The 17,105-nt window shown below is 40.2% G+C and overlaps 1 protein-coding gene across 1 annotated transcript in view; it reads right to left on the bottom strand.

The window, feature by feature from the left end:
• The window catches only part of LOC114766138 (protein kinase C-binding protein NELL1-like), a 139,017-nt gene that overhangs the window by 107,306 nt on the left and 14,606 nt on the right, over positions 1-17,105 (bottom strand). The window contains exons 3-4 of the mRNA XM_028956769.1: positions 13,246-13,396; positions 3,235-3,405 (exon numbers count right to left, since the gene is read on the bottom strand). Coding sequence (XP_028812602.1) covers positions 3,235-3,405; positions 13,246-13,396 — 322 coding nt within the window. The remainder of the gene's footprint in view (positions 1-3,234; positions 3,406-13,245; positions 13,397-17,105) is intronic.

The following is a 17,105-nucleotide window of genomic DNA, read 5'->3' as shown; positions in this document are numbered from 1 at the left end:
GCTGACAGTTATGGGGTGTATCTCAGTGTCTGAAATGCCACTCATCAGTGAGCTGCTGCCTAGGAAATAATCCAGATGAGAATAGGAGTGATGGACATGTCAGAAGAAAGTATATTCCCACCCTTTCATTAGGGTGAAAAGAATGCCATGCGTCACAATGTCCGTAGTTGCTCATGCACTGTTTAACTAGATTTATAGATTCCCAATTGCGTACTAAGTACTAAGACTGCCCATTTCTTTATTTAGTCCAAAATTGAGGTCGCCCCCAAGGACAAGTGCGCAATCTAGGTGTTCAGAGAGAGCTTTAAAAAAAAGTGTTGAAGAATGTGGGGTCTTCAACATTTGGACCATATATACTGACAATACATAACTTTTTGTTAAATAAAGATCATTTAATGATTAAAAATCTACCATCTGGATCTATAACAGTTTGAGGACAGTGAAATTAACATATTTCTGTATTTAAATTGCTACTCCCCTATGCCTAGAGTTATAGCAGGCGTAGAAGACATTAGGAAACTCATGTGTATTTAAGTCATCTGTCGCTGTGACAGGTCTATGAGTTTCTTGTAAAAAAAACAACAACATCTGCCTGTACTAAATATTTTTAACCTCTGGAGCCAGCTCCATGCACATTCCATGTAAAAAACATTAGTGTGCCCATAGATGTGTGTTTGTAGATAACGTTGCACGCTGCATGTAACTCTAAATTGAATGAGTTATTGGTGAGTGTGTACGTGCTTGTGTGTGTCCTAACCGTCTGCGCGGGCTGTGAAGATGTGCTTGATGTGCTGACAGCACATGGTCGTGCGGTGCAGATGTGTAAAAACCGAGGGTGTTGAGATGGAGTGAGTAGAAAAGCAGGTGATTGGTGCAACAGGAAAAGGGAGAAGTGAAGAAAGCATACAAAGGGGTGACTGGTGCTGGGATGTACTGTGAGGCCTGAAATGCTATGGAGCCTGGCGTTACAGTATCTGTTATGACCTCAATTTAAATGAGCTAGATAAACAATGATGAAAGAAGGGGAGAGAACAGAAAAACAAAAAGAGGGTTCTGATCTGAAGTGGTGTTATGGTATTGCGGCGCTCCAGGATTTCTTTCGAGAACTGGTCGTTTACTCTGAAGCTTCCTCTTCACCTGCTCCTTCTGGTCTCAGGGCGCCAGGCCTCCTCTGTCCGAGCCGAAGGACTCTTTCGAAGCGGATATCTTTCACTGTGTTCACAGGAAGCTTCAGCTGGGTCTTGATGAATGATTTTACAGTGATTTTGGCATCTCCTTCCGCCGATTCCGAAATGCTGCGGGTCTGGAGATCGATTACAGTCTCTTTAATTTTTTTTTTTTCTTCACTGAGGTGTGTTACATGACTTGACCGAGTTCCGTAGACATGGGTTTCCACGTACTGCTGGATGAATTACTCAGTGTAGACTCTCCATCAGTGCCAACCTTGCATCGAAGCTTGTCGATTGAGTCCAGGATTTCGGCGAAGTCTTCACCAGTTGGCGATGTTGATCCAGCGGATTCTGCCAGGCAGCTTCTCATTTTTGACTGCTGAAGCTGAACTTTTGTACTTCATATTAATAAATAACCTATGACTTCTTTTTACAATGTTCACACGAATACAAAGCAATGTGGTGCTGATGCTAATAAATATAGTTAGCTAGGAGATGTGGGCACGTCAAACACAGTGACCCCTGAAACCATCTCAGCACTGTCTGCACTAGACCATTGTCACCAATTATCCTGAAAACAAATATTTAGCATTTTAATGTTGTCGAGCTTATCAGATTTATCATTACACATCAGGAAAACAAGGTGCACTAACCCAGCTGATGTGTGATTGATGTCACCAGCTACAAGCCAAGGTGTCCGTGTGGCACAAACGCAGGCTTATGTGCACACTGTCATGAAAGCGAGTCTGAGGCGAGTACAGAAATACTGTCTGATGGAAAAACTTGAGGCTAGTTTTCATGTCACGTGTTAGAAAATGAGTCACTAGTTTTTGTGCTCTGGCTGAATATTCAGCAGAGCTCCATCACTATTAACATACTCAAGGCCACATCTACAGAACCCAATATGCCTGTTTTCATAAAAATTCAAAGAACCTTGCAAAAATCTGACCTTGCTCATCAACCACTTTGTTCGTGAAAAAAAATGCTTAATGAATTTTAAACAGGGAAAAAAATTATGTAATAAGCATATATAGGCTCAGTATATGCAATGTATAAGAATATATAAGTTCTTTGTTTAATTGTGCACTTGTGGTACAAACAAATCTCCACATCAATATACAGAAATTATGTGAACTCAAATAAACAATAAAAATAAATAATTTCATGAGGGTCATGAGCACAACAATTACTGCCAAACTGCTCTGTGAGAAAGTACATGGAAAAGATGGAGGTTTGGTGTAAATCTGTATATGGTAATCCATGTCTGAAAATTAATGCTTGACACCGGAAGCATGTGCCAGTCACTGTATCTGTCTTTTAAACCAATATCTTTGGAGAACTACCATTGCAATAAAGAATATGAAATGTGTAGAGTCTGTAACAATGGACAAAATAAAACAATGCACCTTATTTTCCCAGAAAGGATTCAGGCAAACCGATACATGTCAGTATAGCAACTTTCAATAGAGCAGCTGTGGACTACCCAACAAAATACTGCACCCCTGTTGTACAGAACTCTACTTCTATGCTGCACGGGTTAGCTGTCTAAGGCAAAAGGTACAATATAAATGAATAAGCATTAACTGACTTCACCCAAAACAATGCAATCTCTTTCAAGATATAGAGCAAGCAGCCTAATCCAGTAGTCCCCCCTGGACAAACTGAGGGTTAAGTGTCTTGCTCAGGTCTACCCACAAAGCTAGTGCCACCTCAAATCTAATGGATTTATTCTCATGAAAATGTTTCTACTTTTAATGTTACTGGGTGTAATGCATTTACAATTACAACCCACGGGAAACAATTAGGACATATACAAAGTAAAAAAAAGTCTAAAACTGATCTTTTCTAAGTAGAGAATGTCCAAAAAACGATTGTGTGGCATTAGTGAATACTTAATAACCTTAAATAAATAAACTTAACCAAGTGCATCCTAAAAATGACCTCAGTCATTATATTTTAATGAAATCACACAGAAACTGAGTAAATATATATATATATATATTTTTATTTTTTTTTTTTTTTGCTGTATTGTCCTTGTCAGAACCACATAACATCTGGTCATTACCTGTTGCAGTCGACGTGGAGCAGGAGGTGAGATGCGCTGATAGACAGAGCAATTTTGTGCCACTGCCCATCGGCCAAGCGATAGGGGAAGGACTCCGAGCGTGGCTTCCCTTTGAAGCGGTAGTGATAGCGGATCTCCTCCCTCACGCCGCTGCTCTCCAGCTCAAAGTAACTGTGGGGGGGGAGAAAGGGTGAAAAAATGGCATTGAGTGCTTTCACTTGCTGGCAAGCTTCTGAGAACAAAGACACACTTGACCAAAACCAAAAAAAAAATACAAAATCATAAGAGTTGAACTCCAGGTCATTAGCACTTCTTGTGACATCCGTTCATGCAACCTAACATGAGATAACAACACACATGTGGCCTTTGTGTGTGAGCTTATCCATGACCGGCCCTAATTAGCACACTTAAATTACGAGCCAGGGAGCCTTCAACCAGTGGCTTGCACTCAACAGATCGTGACATTTTGCCCACCCCGCCGCCCCGACACCCTGGTCCACTGAAACGCCCCTCATCCATATTTATGCTCTCTGTGGAGAGGGAAAAAAACGTCTCTGCAGAATACCAAGTGAGGCTTCAGAAAAGGGTATTTATCCACGTGACAGCGTTCTACTGGTGAAAATGACCACCCTCTGAACGTCAGTAATGAAAAGTTTTCTTGTGGCTTTCGCCACTTTCATTCCCACATTATGACAAAAGGAGACAAAAAAAATCTGGCCGAACCAAGCCGCAAGAAAATGAGGCCAAGAGAATCAAAGCACTGTAGAGTCCCTCCAGTGCATCCAAAGTGATGTAGAGTGCTAATTCACAGACAGGGTCGTCAGCCGAGCGGCACCAGGGGAACCACAGCCACAGAACTGCATCCAGGCTCTCAGGACCGCATTTCCCATCCATCCTCAGAGCCCTGGCTCCTCTTTTTTTTTTTTTTTTTTGGCTCTACAGGGACAGCCAGGAATAGCAGCACAGCTGTGCAGGGGCTTTGGAATATCAATCTTTTTTTAATCACTCCAGGAGGACAACAAGGGTGCCACAGGCTGTGAAACCAACGCCAGCAGAAAGACATCCATGGTTCAGACAGCATTTTTAAAATGCACAAAATGTCACCCCCTCATATGATATGAAGGGGTAAAAATAAAAACAAAAAATACCAGGAAAAATAATCTGCCAAGTGTGCTGTAAAAAAAAAAATCTAAGAATAAAAGCGTTCATTCTGTTTGACAAAGAATGCAGGCAGAAAATGTCTACGCTGAACTTTAAATCATTTTCATAACAACTCAAGAAAAAGAGAATAATTTAATAAAATGGCATATCTGAAATTCATGCTGAATGCGTTCAATGGTCTGATTTATTTAGGAAGTAATGCATTTTTACTGGGGGTGGTATTTAGTCTGTCTGTACCCATCAGCCCTTGGAGTCAAGTGAAGCTCAACTTTAATGTTTCAACCAAGCAAATGACCTTAGCTCTTCTTCAACAGTTTCCATGGTGACGAAGGCACCCCCTTCTGTGGAGAGATTGCATTAGTCTTAAACAATTAACACAGAAAATTAGCCAGCAGAGTGTCGAGAGAAAACCTTCAATTCTAATAATAATTCATTCTCTGTGAGCGAGGAGTCCTGGTTCGGTTGGACTTTCCTAACCACCCGCAGCACATATAGAAGACAAATGTACTAAATGTTGCCAAAGTACATTAGCCTTGTTTATTGAAACTTATGATACACTGACAGCCACTTTTATGGTCTAATACAGGGATCACCAACCCTGGTCCTGAAGGGCACGTTTTTGTGTTTACCTTCATTTACGGCCTGTACAGACATACTGTACATGATACTGTATGTGGTACAAGTTGAATGAGGTGTGGTGGAACATGGAAAGATCTATGCTGTGCAGGACGACCAGGGTTGGTGACCCCTGGTCTAGACAATGCAGTACTGGTAGATGTAATGAGTGTAATGACTTTTCTAATTCTTGAAAAATGTCTTATCTTAAAAATCTTATGTTCTGACAAAACCGTATTACATCCAGCACATTGAAGACCACAAGCAGATACCAATTAACACGAAGTCTTCAAAAAATCTATATAATACACACAGGCACACTCAAGAATACACTAATTAGCCACTGAAATTCTGCCTGCCTTCAACACTGCCAAAAAGTCCAATGATGACAACATTTTCACGCTCCACCCGGCTCATCAAGCATAGAAGACCAAGTGAAGACCCTAAACTCAGGGAATGGCTGTGGCCATTTACATTTCAGCAATTTACCAGACACCCTTTTCCAGAGCAACTTACCATCAGTAGTGACAGGGACAGTCCCCTGGAGACTCAGGGTTTAAGTGTCTTGCTCGGGGACACGATGGTAGTAAGTGGGGTTTGAACCTTGGTCTACAGATTCATAGGCGAGTGAGTACTCACTAGGCTACTTCCCCCCATAAGCATAAAGGAACCTTTAGGTCAGTGTAGATACAACATTTGGGGAAGAAAATGCTTCCGGAGCTGCTGTTTTCATTTTTAAAAAGCCTTTGTTATCTAGCATCACTGACATACCATTTTAATTAATTCCCTGTTATCCACCATCACCTGCTGGCGGTTTTAATTATATGGCGGTTGTAGGTGTCCGCTCAGCACACTGCCTCCTTAGTCAAATCCTTAGTATCTTGCTTTAAACTCACAGCGTGCCGAGGAGGCGGTGTGCCGAAGGCATATCAAAAAAGGAAGGGACAGACTTTGGAACAAGCTCTGATGTGTCTTTTTGTAGTTCCGCCACTCTCAGTGACGTCTGCAGACATTTCACCTGGGAGAGGAGCGCTTAATTCCTTTCGCTCAGATCATCGGCAGCGCAGGAGTGGAGCTGCCAGGGAAAATTGCTGCTTGAGCAGAAACGGCCTTTTTGTTACGCCGCGCGTCAGATCCCAACAGCAATATAACCCCAGCAAAGAGAATGCCGCTTCTGTTCAGCAGAGGAACTGAACAGAAGCGCGGGTGAAAGAGAAGTGACCATGTTCATTTGGCTGATTGGAGTTGTCATGGTGATTCATTCATTCAGGCCCCTGATGCGGTGAAAGTCGGCTGGCGGCTGGGCATTTCTCCCACGGCGCAAATGGAAACTACTCACAGCAGGGGAAAGACCAAAAGAGTACGATTGTCGGCAGGGGGCTTGATCCCAGCGCTGAGTATTTTCACATCAGTATTTGCCCTTACTGGGCACCGTACAAACACAGCAGCTTCCACACTGGCATCACTGCTTTCCGAGCTTTCTATCGCGGAAGGTTACAAGGCACGAAAGCACAACATTCCGCCAGAAAGCCTTCTTTATACCTGTCTAACCAAGCCTTACAACAGAGAGACTGCGCTAGCATTACATATAAAGCGATCCTATGCAACAATAGAAAGTCTATAACTTCTTTACTGGTATGAGAATGCCTTCCTGGCAAAGCATGAAATTAAGTAGTAAACAAGAACAACAACAAAAAAGCCTTTTCTATAGAGCTTCTTTTTTATAGGTCAATTTTCCTCAGTTGTTCAGACACCCTGTAACAGAGGCATCACATTTTTTTGGTCTTTTTAGCAGAACAGTCCTGTTGCTGTGCTGTACTAAAAAGAGTTTTTGAACAAATGAACAAATTCCCTGGAGAACAGTATGATTAAAAATATATTTGAAAATAAGTACTCACTTCAAAATGCTGAAATTAAAACCAACTGTGGTATGTTGTTAATTATGCTGCTGGTACAAAATTAATACCCAGTTAAAATACCAATCAGCCACCCATGCATACCCATGTATACCCCTGATAGTGGTTACCTCCTTCAGCAGGATTATGCATTGTGCCATACAGCAGAGCAGAAATAATTAAGGAAAAAACTAATTCATAATGAAATTTTGTTGTTGGTGTATAGAAATGGTGCTGGACACTAAAGGACACCAATAGGCAGAGGGGTCATGTGCAGTGCTTGAGCTGTTTTGGTGTCACAAAGAAGACCTGCACCATATTAGGTCTTCATATGGTTTTAATGTTGATGCTGATCAGCATGCATGGCTGGAGTGTTAATAATCTGAATGATCTAATTTTATCCCTGGTGCATTATACAGTGTTTATAATGATAGCACGAATAACTGCATATGGTTCCGGAACAGAAACTAGCCAAAAAAAAAAAAAAAAACAATGATGTGAGGACCTGTAAATTTAGTTTATCTAAAAAAAACATCTACACTGGCTCTATCCACATAGCTGCCATTGGGCTAGTTGAAAATCATTCTCCTGAACAGGGGCACCACTTCACCTTTTTTCCACTTCAATTGGCCCTTATGCTTAATTAAGCATAATATTAGATATGCTCCACCACTAAGTCCCATGGTTAATTTTGTGTCCACTAACGTTGACAGCCAATATTGTAAGCAACGAACAAATAAATAAAGTTCTGAGCCATTACTCTGGTAACTGAATATATGTCAAAGTAAGTCACACGGCATATACAACAAATATAACATTTGGAGATTTTCATTGATTGAATTATACAACAATACTTCTAGGCTGACAAAAAAATCTAAGAAAGTCAGCACTACATGAGCTACATCTTATCAAGCCAGTCACACATTTTCTTGTTCAAGGACACAGACTGCACAACATGACAGTGGTCAGATGTTGTCAGACAGCATAAACGGAAATGTTCATTTCATTCGAAAAGCACACCTGCCATTAGTGCCATGCTGTCAACATTCTACAGTAAATAAATAAATTCATGTAATTCGTTTAAAGTTTGACTCCTCTGCATGATTTCTGATGGCTAACCTGCAAACGCCACATTTTCTCGCCTCAGTCACAAAGCAGAATATTTACAGTACACAGCCCAATGTTGCATGTGCTCACTTCAGGCCTATATCCGTAAAGTAATTAACATCATTGATTAAACTGTTGCATGGTATAGTTAAACTCACTACAGGTGTAATTAAACAAAATAGGACAACAAAAACAATGGCCAGTAATGATTCTTGAACCAGACCAGAGTGAGAGTTTTAAGAAAATTAAGCTGAGCAATTAGTGCTTATTGATCCACCAGGTCGCAGGCATGAAAGGGTTCAATGAGGATGAAGTGGGCTGTTCTGGAGAATGTGAATCAAAGAAACTGTGTGGGAGGGCAATTCGGGTAGTTAGATAGGACGTCAGGAAAAGTTCTAGCTGGAGTCTGGTTGGCCAGTCTGTTCTTGACCTGCTCGTCTGGTCTCCAAATCAACATTCCAGCCTCTGTTCTCATTAGCATGCTAAACATCTGCCCACAGTCAGTGATGAGTCTGTGGTGGGCGTCTTTGATCACATTCAGACTCCGCAATTTGTGGTCGCCAGTCAACCACCAATTTGCCACCGGTCGCAGGATTTTGGCCAGCGACCATCTGCGACCTCAAATTTGGGCATAAATACAAGTCATCGCAGCCAGGCTTAACGGACAGGGGGAACTGAACTGCTCAGCCGAGCAGATGAGCCCTTCAATTTTTGAGCAGTTTGTAAAAACGTGAAGGGGCTCAAAGTGAAATTTTAAAAAAGGCCAGCTGCACCCTCACTCAGAAGGAAATACGAGTGTGAATCTCCGATGTCTGCCACATTGGGAAGCTCCATGAGTTCTCCTCATGTAGTTAATTAAAGAACCCATTTGTCAGTGTGTGTGCATGTGTGTGTGTGTGTGTGTGTGTGTGTAAGTGCATGGGTGTGTCTGGCCATGTGTTTATTTCAGGCACTGCCTTACCGGTTGCAACACTGCATTATACTCCAGATGTTTGCTCTGTTGCCAGTGCCTTCATCATCATCTCTTCTCTGACAGGAATAAAACAGTGTGGCCCAATGGTGCCGCTCGTGTTTCCCAAGATCATGCCTTGTGTTCTCTAGCATCTGTTTTGCACAATTTGATGCATTGTCGTTTTTTTTTTTTTTTTTTCAGAGCATGTTACGTCTTTAAACATGGGCCAAATTCATATATAAAAATATAAAAATATTGTTATCTTATTTAAAAAAAAAAAACTTAATACAATGTCAGCGATTTTTGGGAAATCCCCTGGTAGTCCTTGTACCTCCTACTCCCAGGAGTGGTTTGCAGACGCTCAAGAACCAGACAAAGAAAGATAACGACTTGGATCTGGCCTGTCTGCTAAGCATGTAACTTTCCTTCCATCTCAGGATATCTAATTGTTCACTGATATCAGGTGACTTGACCACTTGGGGATCACATAATGCAGACAAAGAATGAAAAATCAAGAATCAACAGCCAATCAGGAAAACAATTGGCCAGGAGGCAGCCCGTGTGAAAAGATGGCATTATTTTAATCAGCAGTGAATGGATTTCATCAGCAGCGGGACATTGGATGAGGTGAGAATTTGGAATATTTCACGCTAGGCACCATTCACATACAGGTTGAATTTTTGGACGTCTGTGTTGCAGCACGGTGTGCATTTCAGGTGAATAATATTTTTGTGGCTGTTTCCGCATAGTCCATCAATCCCTCCTTGTTTGCCAGAAGAATCCATGAGCAGCACAGCAGTGCAGCATTGAATAATGCCAGTGACTGCCTCAACTTTATTAAGTTACAGGCATTTTTTTAACTGTATATGTTTAAAAAAAATATTTCATTGGCAATGTAACCAAAAATGAGTTTATTGCAGCATATGACTCGGTTTGGCCTGTTACTTCCCCAAAGACCTCTGTCAAGGCTGGACCGGATTGGCGCACTAGCAGATGTGGCCAAACAGGTAGGTGAAATTGCTGGCGTGCTGGCAATTCTTTTATTGTTCGGAAGAGTGATCACAGGAGAGGGAGAGTTGGTGCGTGAGTACGGGAGAACGTGGGCGCGGTGTAGGTCAACAGCTCACTTGGTTAAGTGAGATGAGTTGCATGGAGAAACAGAGAACTCTGGCTTTACCGTGGCAGGCTGTAGAGGTGGCAGGCGGCGTGGGTCAGTGGGGGAACGAATAGGGACATCAGAGGACGAGGCAGGAGAAAGATCAAGTTCAGGGCAAACGATTGGCAACGACAGAGGCAGACAAAAACAGATAAGGACAGTCCAGGAGATGAGGATGAGAAATCATGTGGCAAGGTAAAAAGGGCTTAGCAGCAACGAGACATGTCTACAATGAGCAAGATGTTTGAGATGTTCGTGGCCTTTTATTGGCTGGCTGACCCCGGTGGTTTCCGGATTGTCATTGTCTGGCTGGTCGTGCACCACCCGTTGGCCAGGTGGTGGCACGGCAGCCATGACAACCTGGCAACATAATGTCTTTACAGGCAGCTAAAGCATCCCTCCTGTCAGACAGAGAAATAACGTCTTCACTAGACAATAGCAAAAATATTCACTCCCTGGATCAGAGAGTAGTTATTCTTTAATAAATAATTATGATGGCTAGAAATGCAATTGTGTGAGCTGTAAGTGTGTTAAGATAAGAAGATTCTATCTAGTCATTATAAGCTGACTTGACAGCAGGACACATCTGTGACAAAGTTCATGACTATCATCTTTCCGTTGAAGTTAAGAACAATAATCTCGATGTGTGAGAGCTTACATGTTGCTCAGAGTGACACCTTGAATGGAAAAAGGTGTCAGAAGGTGTTTTACCCAGTTTCACCTTCTATCAGTTATCTGATGAATAATAGTCCATGAAATCACACAAGAATTCAGTTCTAACAATATATTTTTTAAATCCTTTTCAAGCTTATAACATAAAAATGTGCATATGCACTAAAATTCCTGGTTGATAACATGTGGTCTCTTTCTGGGGGTAAAATTGCATAAAATCTTACAATGCAAGGAAGTTGAAACAGGCTTAGAGCAGAATTTATCTGGTACAACCGTAATGGTTATACTGAAATTATATTTAATTCTCCCCCCCCCTAAGGCCTCCTCTGCGGAGGGCACTGAGTGCCACATAATTAATCATCAGTAATCAGTATTTGTAGGGCAATATAACAAGGCAAAAATGAGAGTGTAATCAATTTATCTCACAATTTAAATTGCTTCTTGCTTTATGTATTAATATGCTTGCGGACATAAACCACACATCACTGGCATGCTGACAAAGAACTGCAGCAAAAAAAATGTATTTATCATACAGTCAGTCTGCTGCATGCCTGAAACAGATCTGTACATTTTCTAAAGGCTATTCAAGATAACAATCCAAGTAGAAATGGCATAGCTTGTTCTAAAGTCAATTTTTACATAGGTTCCAAGTACTATTGCAATAATTGATAAATACATCTCTAAGGGCATTATTTTTTGCTGCGCTATATAATAATAAGTATAATAAGGCATGGAGAATGTTCACAAATGTCAATTAGGTAAATATTCAGATAACTAGCATGCAGTCTATCTGCATCTTGGAGAGAAGGTACTAATTACCCACCCAGTTCTGGAAATGCTTAACCCCTTCCTGTCATCCTATCCCGCATACACAAGTATATTGCAGCAGCTCTCTCCTTTGCCTTTTTTTTGTTATACACCTTGTTCACAGGGCTATCAGCAGACATCATGAACATCTCGGGACCACTGCTGCCAGAAAGCCAGATAAATGATCGGGGATTTAATTCAAGCATTCTGACTAGTGAACTAGTGAATGATGTCAGCAAACACTCCCAAAACGCTACGGTGCCATGAAAGCATCCCCCTCATTGAAATTTTGTTGCATTTTCGGATCAGAATAGATGTTCCGCTGAAGCGTATGTGCATATATCACCATGCAAAAAAAATCATTTAAATTCATTTACATGGACATCCCACTGCTACAGCTCATTAACACAGAACACTGCAAACTGCGTCTGCAAAAATGATTTGACGCGACATTATTGAAAGCAACTTTTGAATGTGATGTCCTTCATTCCAAATAGGGCTCATTGCATGCACTTAAGTAAGTCGCTCTGGATAAGGGCGTCTGACAAACGCTGTAAATGTAAATAAAGCCGGGCAGTCAATTCTCATCACAATCTGACAACAGCCATTTGCAGAGATATTAAATAATATATGCTGGCAAGTTCAACGGCAGAGAATACTAAAATACTTCATTGTCAGAGCAGGGACAACAGTCACTGACACTGGAACAAGGACAAATGATCCTGAGTCTTTTGATTCACAAAACTGAAGTCATTATCTTCTGCCTGAAGATAGACATGGTGTTTGCTGACATTCTCATTGCCCAACAATTTAAAGCTTTTATCTTCCACAGGTAAGGGAAATCTATTTTCTTCAGTCTCTTGGGGGGGGTTAGCAAATGCTGGGTGCTTATGACGTTTCATTGATTATGGCTTGTCAGAAAGCAGTGGAACACAGCATAAACACCTCTGCTCAGAAAAGACAGGCCCCATGTTCCTCCAGCCTAATGGCCTTCAAATAAGTTCTCGGCTCAAAAGACATGGAAATTCAGTTTTAATTTGTGAAGAAGAAGAGCAGTTAGTTTCAAAGCTTTCCAAATTGTGCTGATGCTGTGGGGCTTTTCATTTACAAATCATCTTGTTAAGGGCATGTCAGTGAAATAATTTTTTTAAAATAATCTCTTTTAGGCATTTTTTTTGCCACCAATGTATACATTTCCACATGCCTTCAACCTTCACCATTCGCCCTAAATTTTTTTTTACCCTTGGGCCCACTATTTTCATCTTTTTTTTAACATTTAAGTTGACTATCTGTGCTTTAGGCCTTGTCATGACATATTTTGTTTTACAATTTCTGCATTACTGTGGGTCCCCTGTGTGGGCACTCAGATTAACATGGGAATCTCATGCATCACGCCACCTCATCAGCACTCGTTAAACACTCAACCAGGCTATATTCACTTACACCACGTATAATTCCGCTACACCAGCACCCACGACATCTCAACTTGGAAATCAGGAGTCACTGGCCTCTTGAAGAACTGCTGACATGGTCAGGGTGGTAACAAGACCATGGGCCAAAGCATCAAGACAGATCTTTTCATCAGTTCATAAGGTCAGCCGTCCCACAGCCAGGCATTATGGTAAAGAAAGCAGTATGGACGTTACCTGTGCTCAGACTCGTGGATTGAGAATATGACTCCTGACGTTGAGGACTTCTGCTGGATGGAGGCCATGAAGGTGAATTCACTTTTACTCCTAAACAGCTGAAGCACCTTGTCTGTGATGTGTGAAGGCGTGTGCACGGCTCTCCCTGGATCTGAGACATCAGAGACAACAAACAGTTAGACAACCTGAAAACATGCCGCGTTAACCACTGACACACTGACAGAAGCATTTTACACATCAATTACACATAAACCTAAAGAAGGCAGAAGTAGTAAACTGCTCAAAATGCATTTCAGTGACACCTGATGCTCCATTATTGACTGCATAAATATAAAATATAAATAGTATTTATTTTGGTCAGTCCATTCTTTCTATAAATTTTAAATTAAGGAAGGTGTCTCTATCTGTATTTTTCTGTAGTCTTTGGGTTTATATTAGTCTTGACAAGTCTATCTGTAACATTTGGTATCATTTTACATAAAAATATTTCTGCATGTATCTGCATTTGTGATCTAAATGTATTAATAAATTAGAAATTGTTAATTCCTGCAACTTCTACTGTGCTTTTTCGGGCCAACAGACAAGCAGTATTACGTATTTAATGCGCTCACTCACTTTTCATATCCACTTATTACTAAAGAGCTACCCATCTTGCCATCCCACCGCATAATTTAACACAAAAGTATTAAAAATAGCATTTGCATAGTGTACAATCTGTATAAAATGTCTTTAATGTTAGAAATTGAATTAAGACAATGTAATTCAGGGCTCTAGAGTGTGACCAATTTGGCCCGTCTCAGATTGGCCATTGGTCCAGATATTACTGTACATTTAAAAGTGCATGTACTGTAGTCAGATAGAGAGACATGAGTAGCCTGGACCCGTCAGATAGACAGAGTGGGTGTAGCCATGGATTACCGCTTTAATCAGGCCTTAAAATTTAGACCTGAGCCCGAAAAGTACAGCTTTTTTAAAAACCTGAACCTGACATTGTGATGCCACCCAACATGCTTGTGTTATGAGTTATTTATACATTTTTTACTGTAATTTTTCATGGTCAAAGTTTTTTTCCCATATACCGCGCAAGCCTGAGCCCAAGTAAAATGGTAGCACTTGAACACTGAAAAAGCATAATGCATCTATAAATCACATTAAATGCAGTGACAAATGTACTGGCCCAATGTCCTCTTTCACCAAACAGATCATTAGGCCGAGATGATAATCACGTTCAAGCCCTTAAAACGTGCACTTTTAATTTAGGTTTTCTTTTTATTTAATTTATCTTGATTTAATTTCAGTTGGGTAAATTACTTTAACCACTAACACATTTTTAGCAAGTTACTCTTCTTATAGAATTGAGCTTCAAATAAAGTTTAACTTTATGGTTAACTTTATGTTAATTATTTACAAATCAATATTGCCCATATGGACAGCGATTTAAAAAGAAAAAAAGTGAACCTGTAAAACTGTTGATAAAGGCGATGCGCATAACTTTTGTGCTGGTCAAAAAGTAAGGTGCACCAGTGCAAAAAGTTTGTCTAAAGCCTTGTAATTGTATGTAGGCATAATATAGTTAGCAAATATTAAATTACTGAACAACAACAACAATTGCATATGAACAAAGTCACATTAGGCATTTCAAATATAATCATTTTCAAACACATTTAGCTCAGTGTAGCTCAGCACAATATCTGTCTAGACAGAAAGGGCAGCACAAATTCTGTTCCTGATATGGGCTCTTAATGCGCGAAGGTTGCACTCAAAGCCCACGTCAGCAAATGAAGGTCAGGAAACACCAATGACGGCTTCACCAAATGGGTCAACATCAATCCCAGCTTCCTTTAGTCACAGCATTTCAAGCAGTGCAATATGGTTGAGCTGCCAGTGCACTGAAATGAGTATAGGAAGCATCCGTGAATCCTGCTCATATCGCAGAGCATGACAAATCTCTGAGAGGCTTACAGAGAAAATACATCAGAAAATATCACGCCCAACGTGTGATTAACTGAAGCAAGAGGTACAGTGTTTGATCTGCCAAGATTAGCACTCGCGGTTATAGGACAGGAATCATATAGTAGGTTTTAGTATAGACTGACATTCTCAGGTTCTCAAAGGATTCCAATCAATTTATGATCAATAATAGTATGAAAAGGGCACTATACATAATGTTTTGTATGAAACATGTTCAATGCACTCACTGCAGCAGGTCCTATTAATTCTAATTTAAACCTTCTGGTTACGGGGCAGCTTCCTTAACTGCTGGGCCACCACTTAATGGATGTTACTCTTTGTTTCTATTCTGTGTGACTGCAAGAAATGTAAATTATCTGAAGATAATTCAACTTGAAATAGGGTTAGTAATGATGTCAGTAAAATCTGTTCAAGCTGCTCTAATTTTTTTTTAAAAGTGCAATTAAATATACTATGTATTACTCACTAGCAGAAGGAACTATTATATATGTACTAATACCACTCAGGTTTTTGCTCACCTTCTTCATCGCATCAAAACTTACAAAAGCATATTCCAGGTTATGATGAGACATATTTAGAGCAGCAAGTCAGAATCTTGATCCTTACATTTAGGACATGGGAGCATACAACAGTACCAGAAAAAGGTTCTACCGCAGGCCTAAAAAACGAATTCCAGTCTGTGACCAGCTGTGACTGTACTATGCGAGTACTGAGGTCCAGGAATGCGCATCTCTGTGTCTGCTTATCAGCAGAACCCAGAGGAGCTGACCTAAATTCCTTGCCTCCTGGCACAGCACCACCAAGGACAGACAGGGACTGGTCATGAGCATGAGAGCAGGTGTGATTCTGGGGCTCAAACCCGAGGAGCAAAAACACTGTGGGGCCTTCAGCTGGGCCTTAGGGATGAACGCAATTCATGTTGAGACTACATTTCTGCTGGTATTGTACTGAAATGCCAAAAAGCTTGGTGTGTCTTATGTAAATAAGCTTACAGTTGAGATTAAATTCAATAACTCTCCAAACTAAAATAAATTGACATAATGTCGTTGACACAGATTTTAACACTGAAGCAGAAAATGTAGTTCAGATGCTTTGGGAATTGAAATTTGTAAAGTGTAAGTATCTTAAGTACTAGTTACTTTAAGTAAATATAATTATTTGACATTTAAAAGAACCTGTAGTTAAATAGGGTTATAACATAGTTATAATCCATATCATATACAAACCAAACCAAGATTTATTTAAACAAATGTTAACTTGTTGCATAAGGTCCTCCTTAAGAGTTTTTTTTCATTAAAAACTGAATGATTTTATGAAAATTGCTCTTTATGAGAGTGTCTGACATATGCTGTAAATGTAACATAAAAAGAGTGGGATGTATTGGTAAAAGGAAAATAGCTGAACTCCAAGGTGGACTCCACTAAATAGTGTTATATAATTTTTTTAATATTATACTTTATCAGAAGACAGAGAATAAGGAGAACCTGCTGTGAGTAAATTACTTTTCAATTTTTAATTTATAATCTTTTCAATGTTTTTACACCATCTGGTCTTTCTGAATTTTCTCTCTTATAATGCCTTGGAATGATTTATCACATCAAAACACCTGCCATTATCTTTACCATGTCATTAGTGAAACAAGGAATTAGGGTTGCAAATTTAAATTGATTTTCCTTATAGTCCGACAGTCACTAACGCTGATGAAAAAATAATCGATTATTCATTACCCCATTCCCCAACTTCCTAAGTGTGGGTTGAGCTGCAATAAGTAGATGCCTGCAGTCACCCACGGTTATAAGAGAAAATATATTTATCAATTTTTGCCAAATTTAAACATGTACAAATATAAATATAAAGCTGAAGAGATGTCAATTAGTCTTTACTATTAG

Source organism: Denticeps clupeoides, chromosome 16 (assembly GCF_900700375.1).
Source record: "Denticeps clupeoides chromosome 16, fDenClu1.1, whole genome shotgun sequence".
In the NCBI taxonomy this organism is placed as follows: domain Eukaryota; kingdom Metazoa; phylum Chordata; class Actinopteri; order Clupeiformes; family Denticipitidae; genus Denticeps; species Denticeps clupeoides.
The sequence above is the reverse complement of the archived record's forward strand: the minus strand, read 5'-3'. Positions and strand labels throughout refer to the sequence as shown.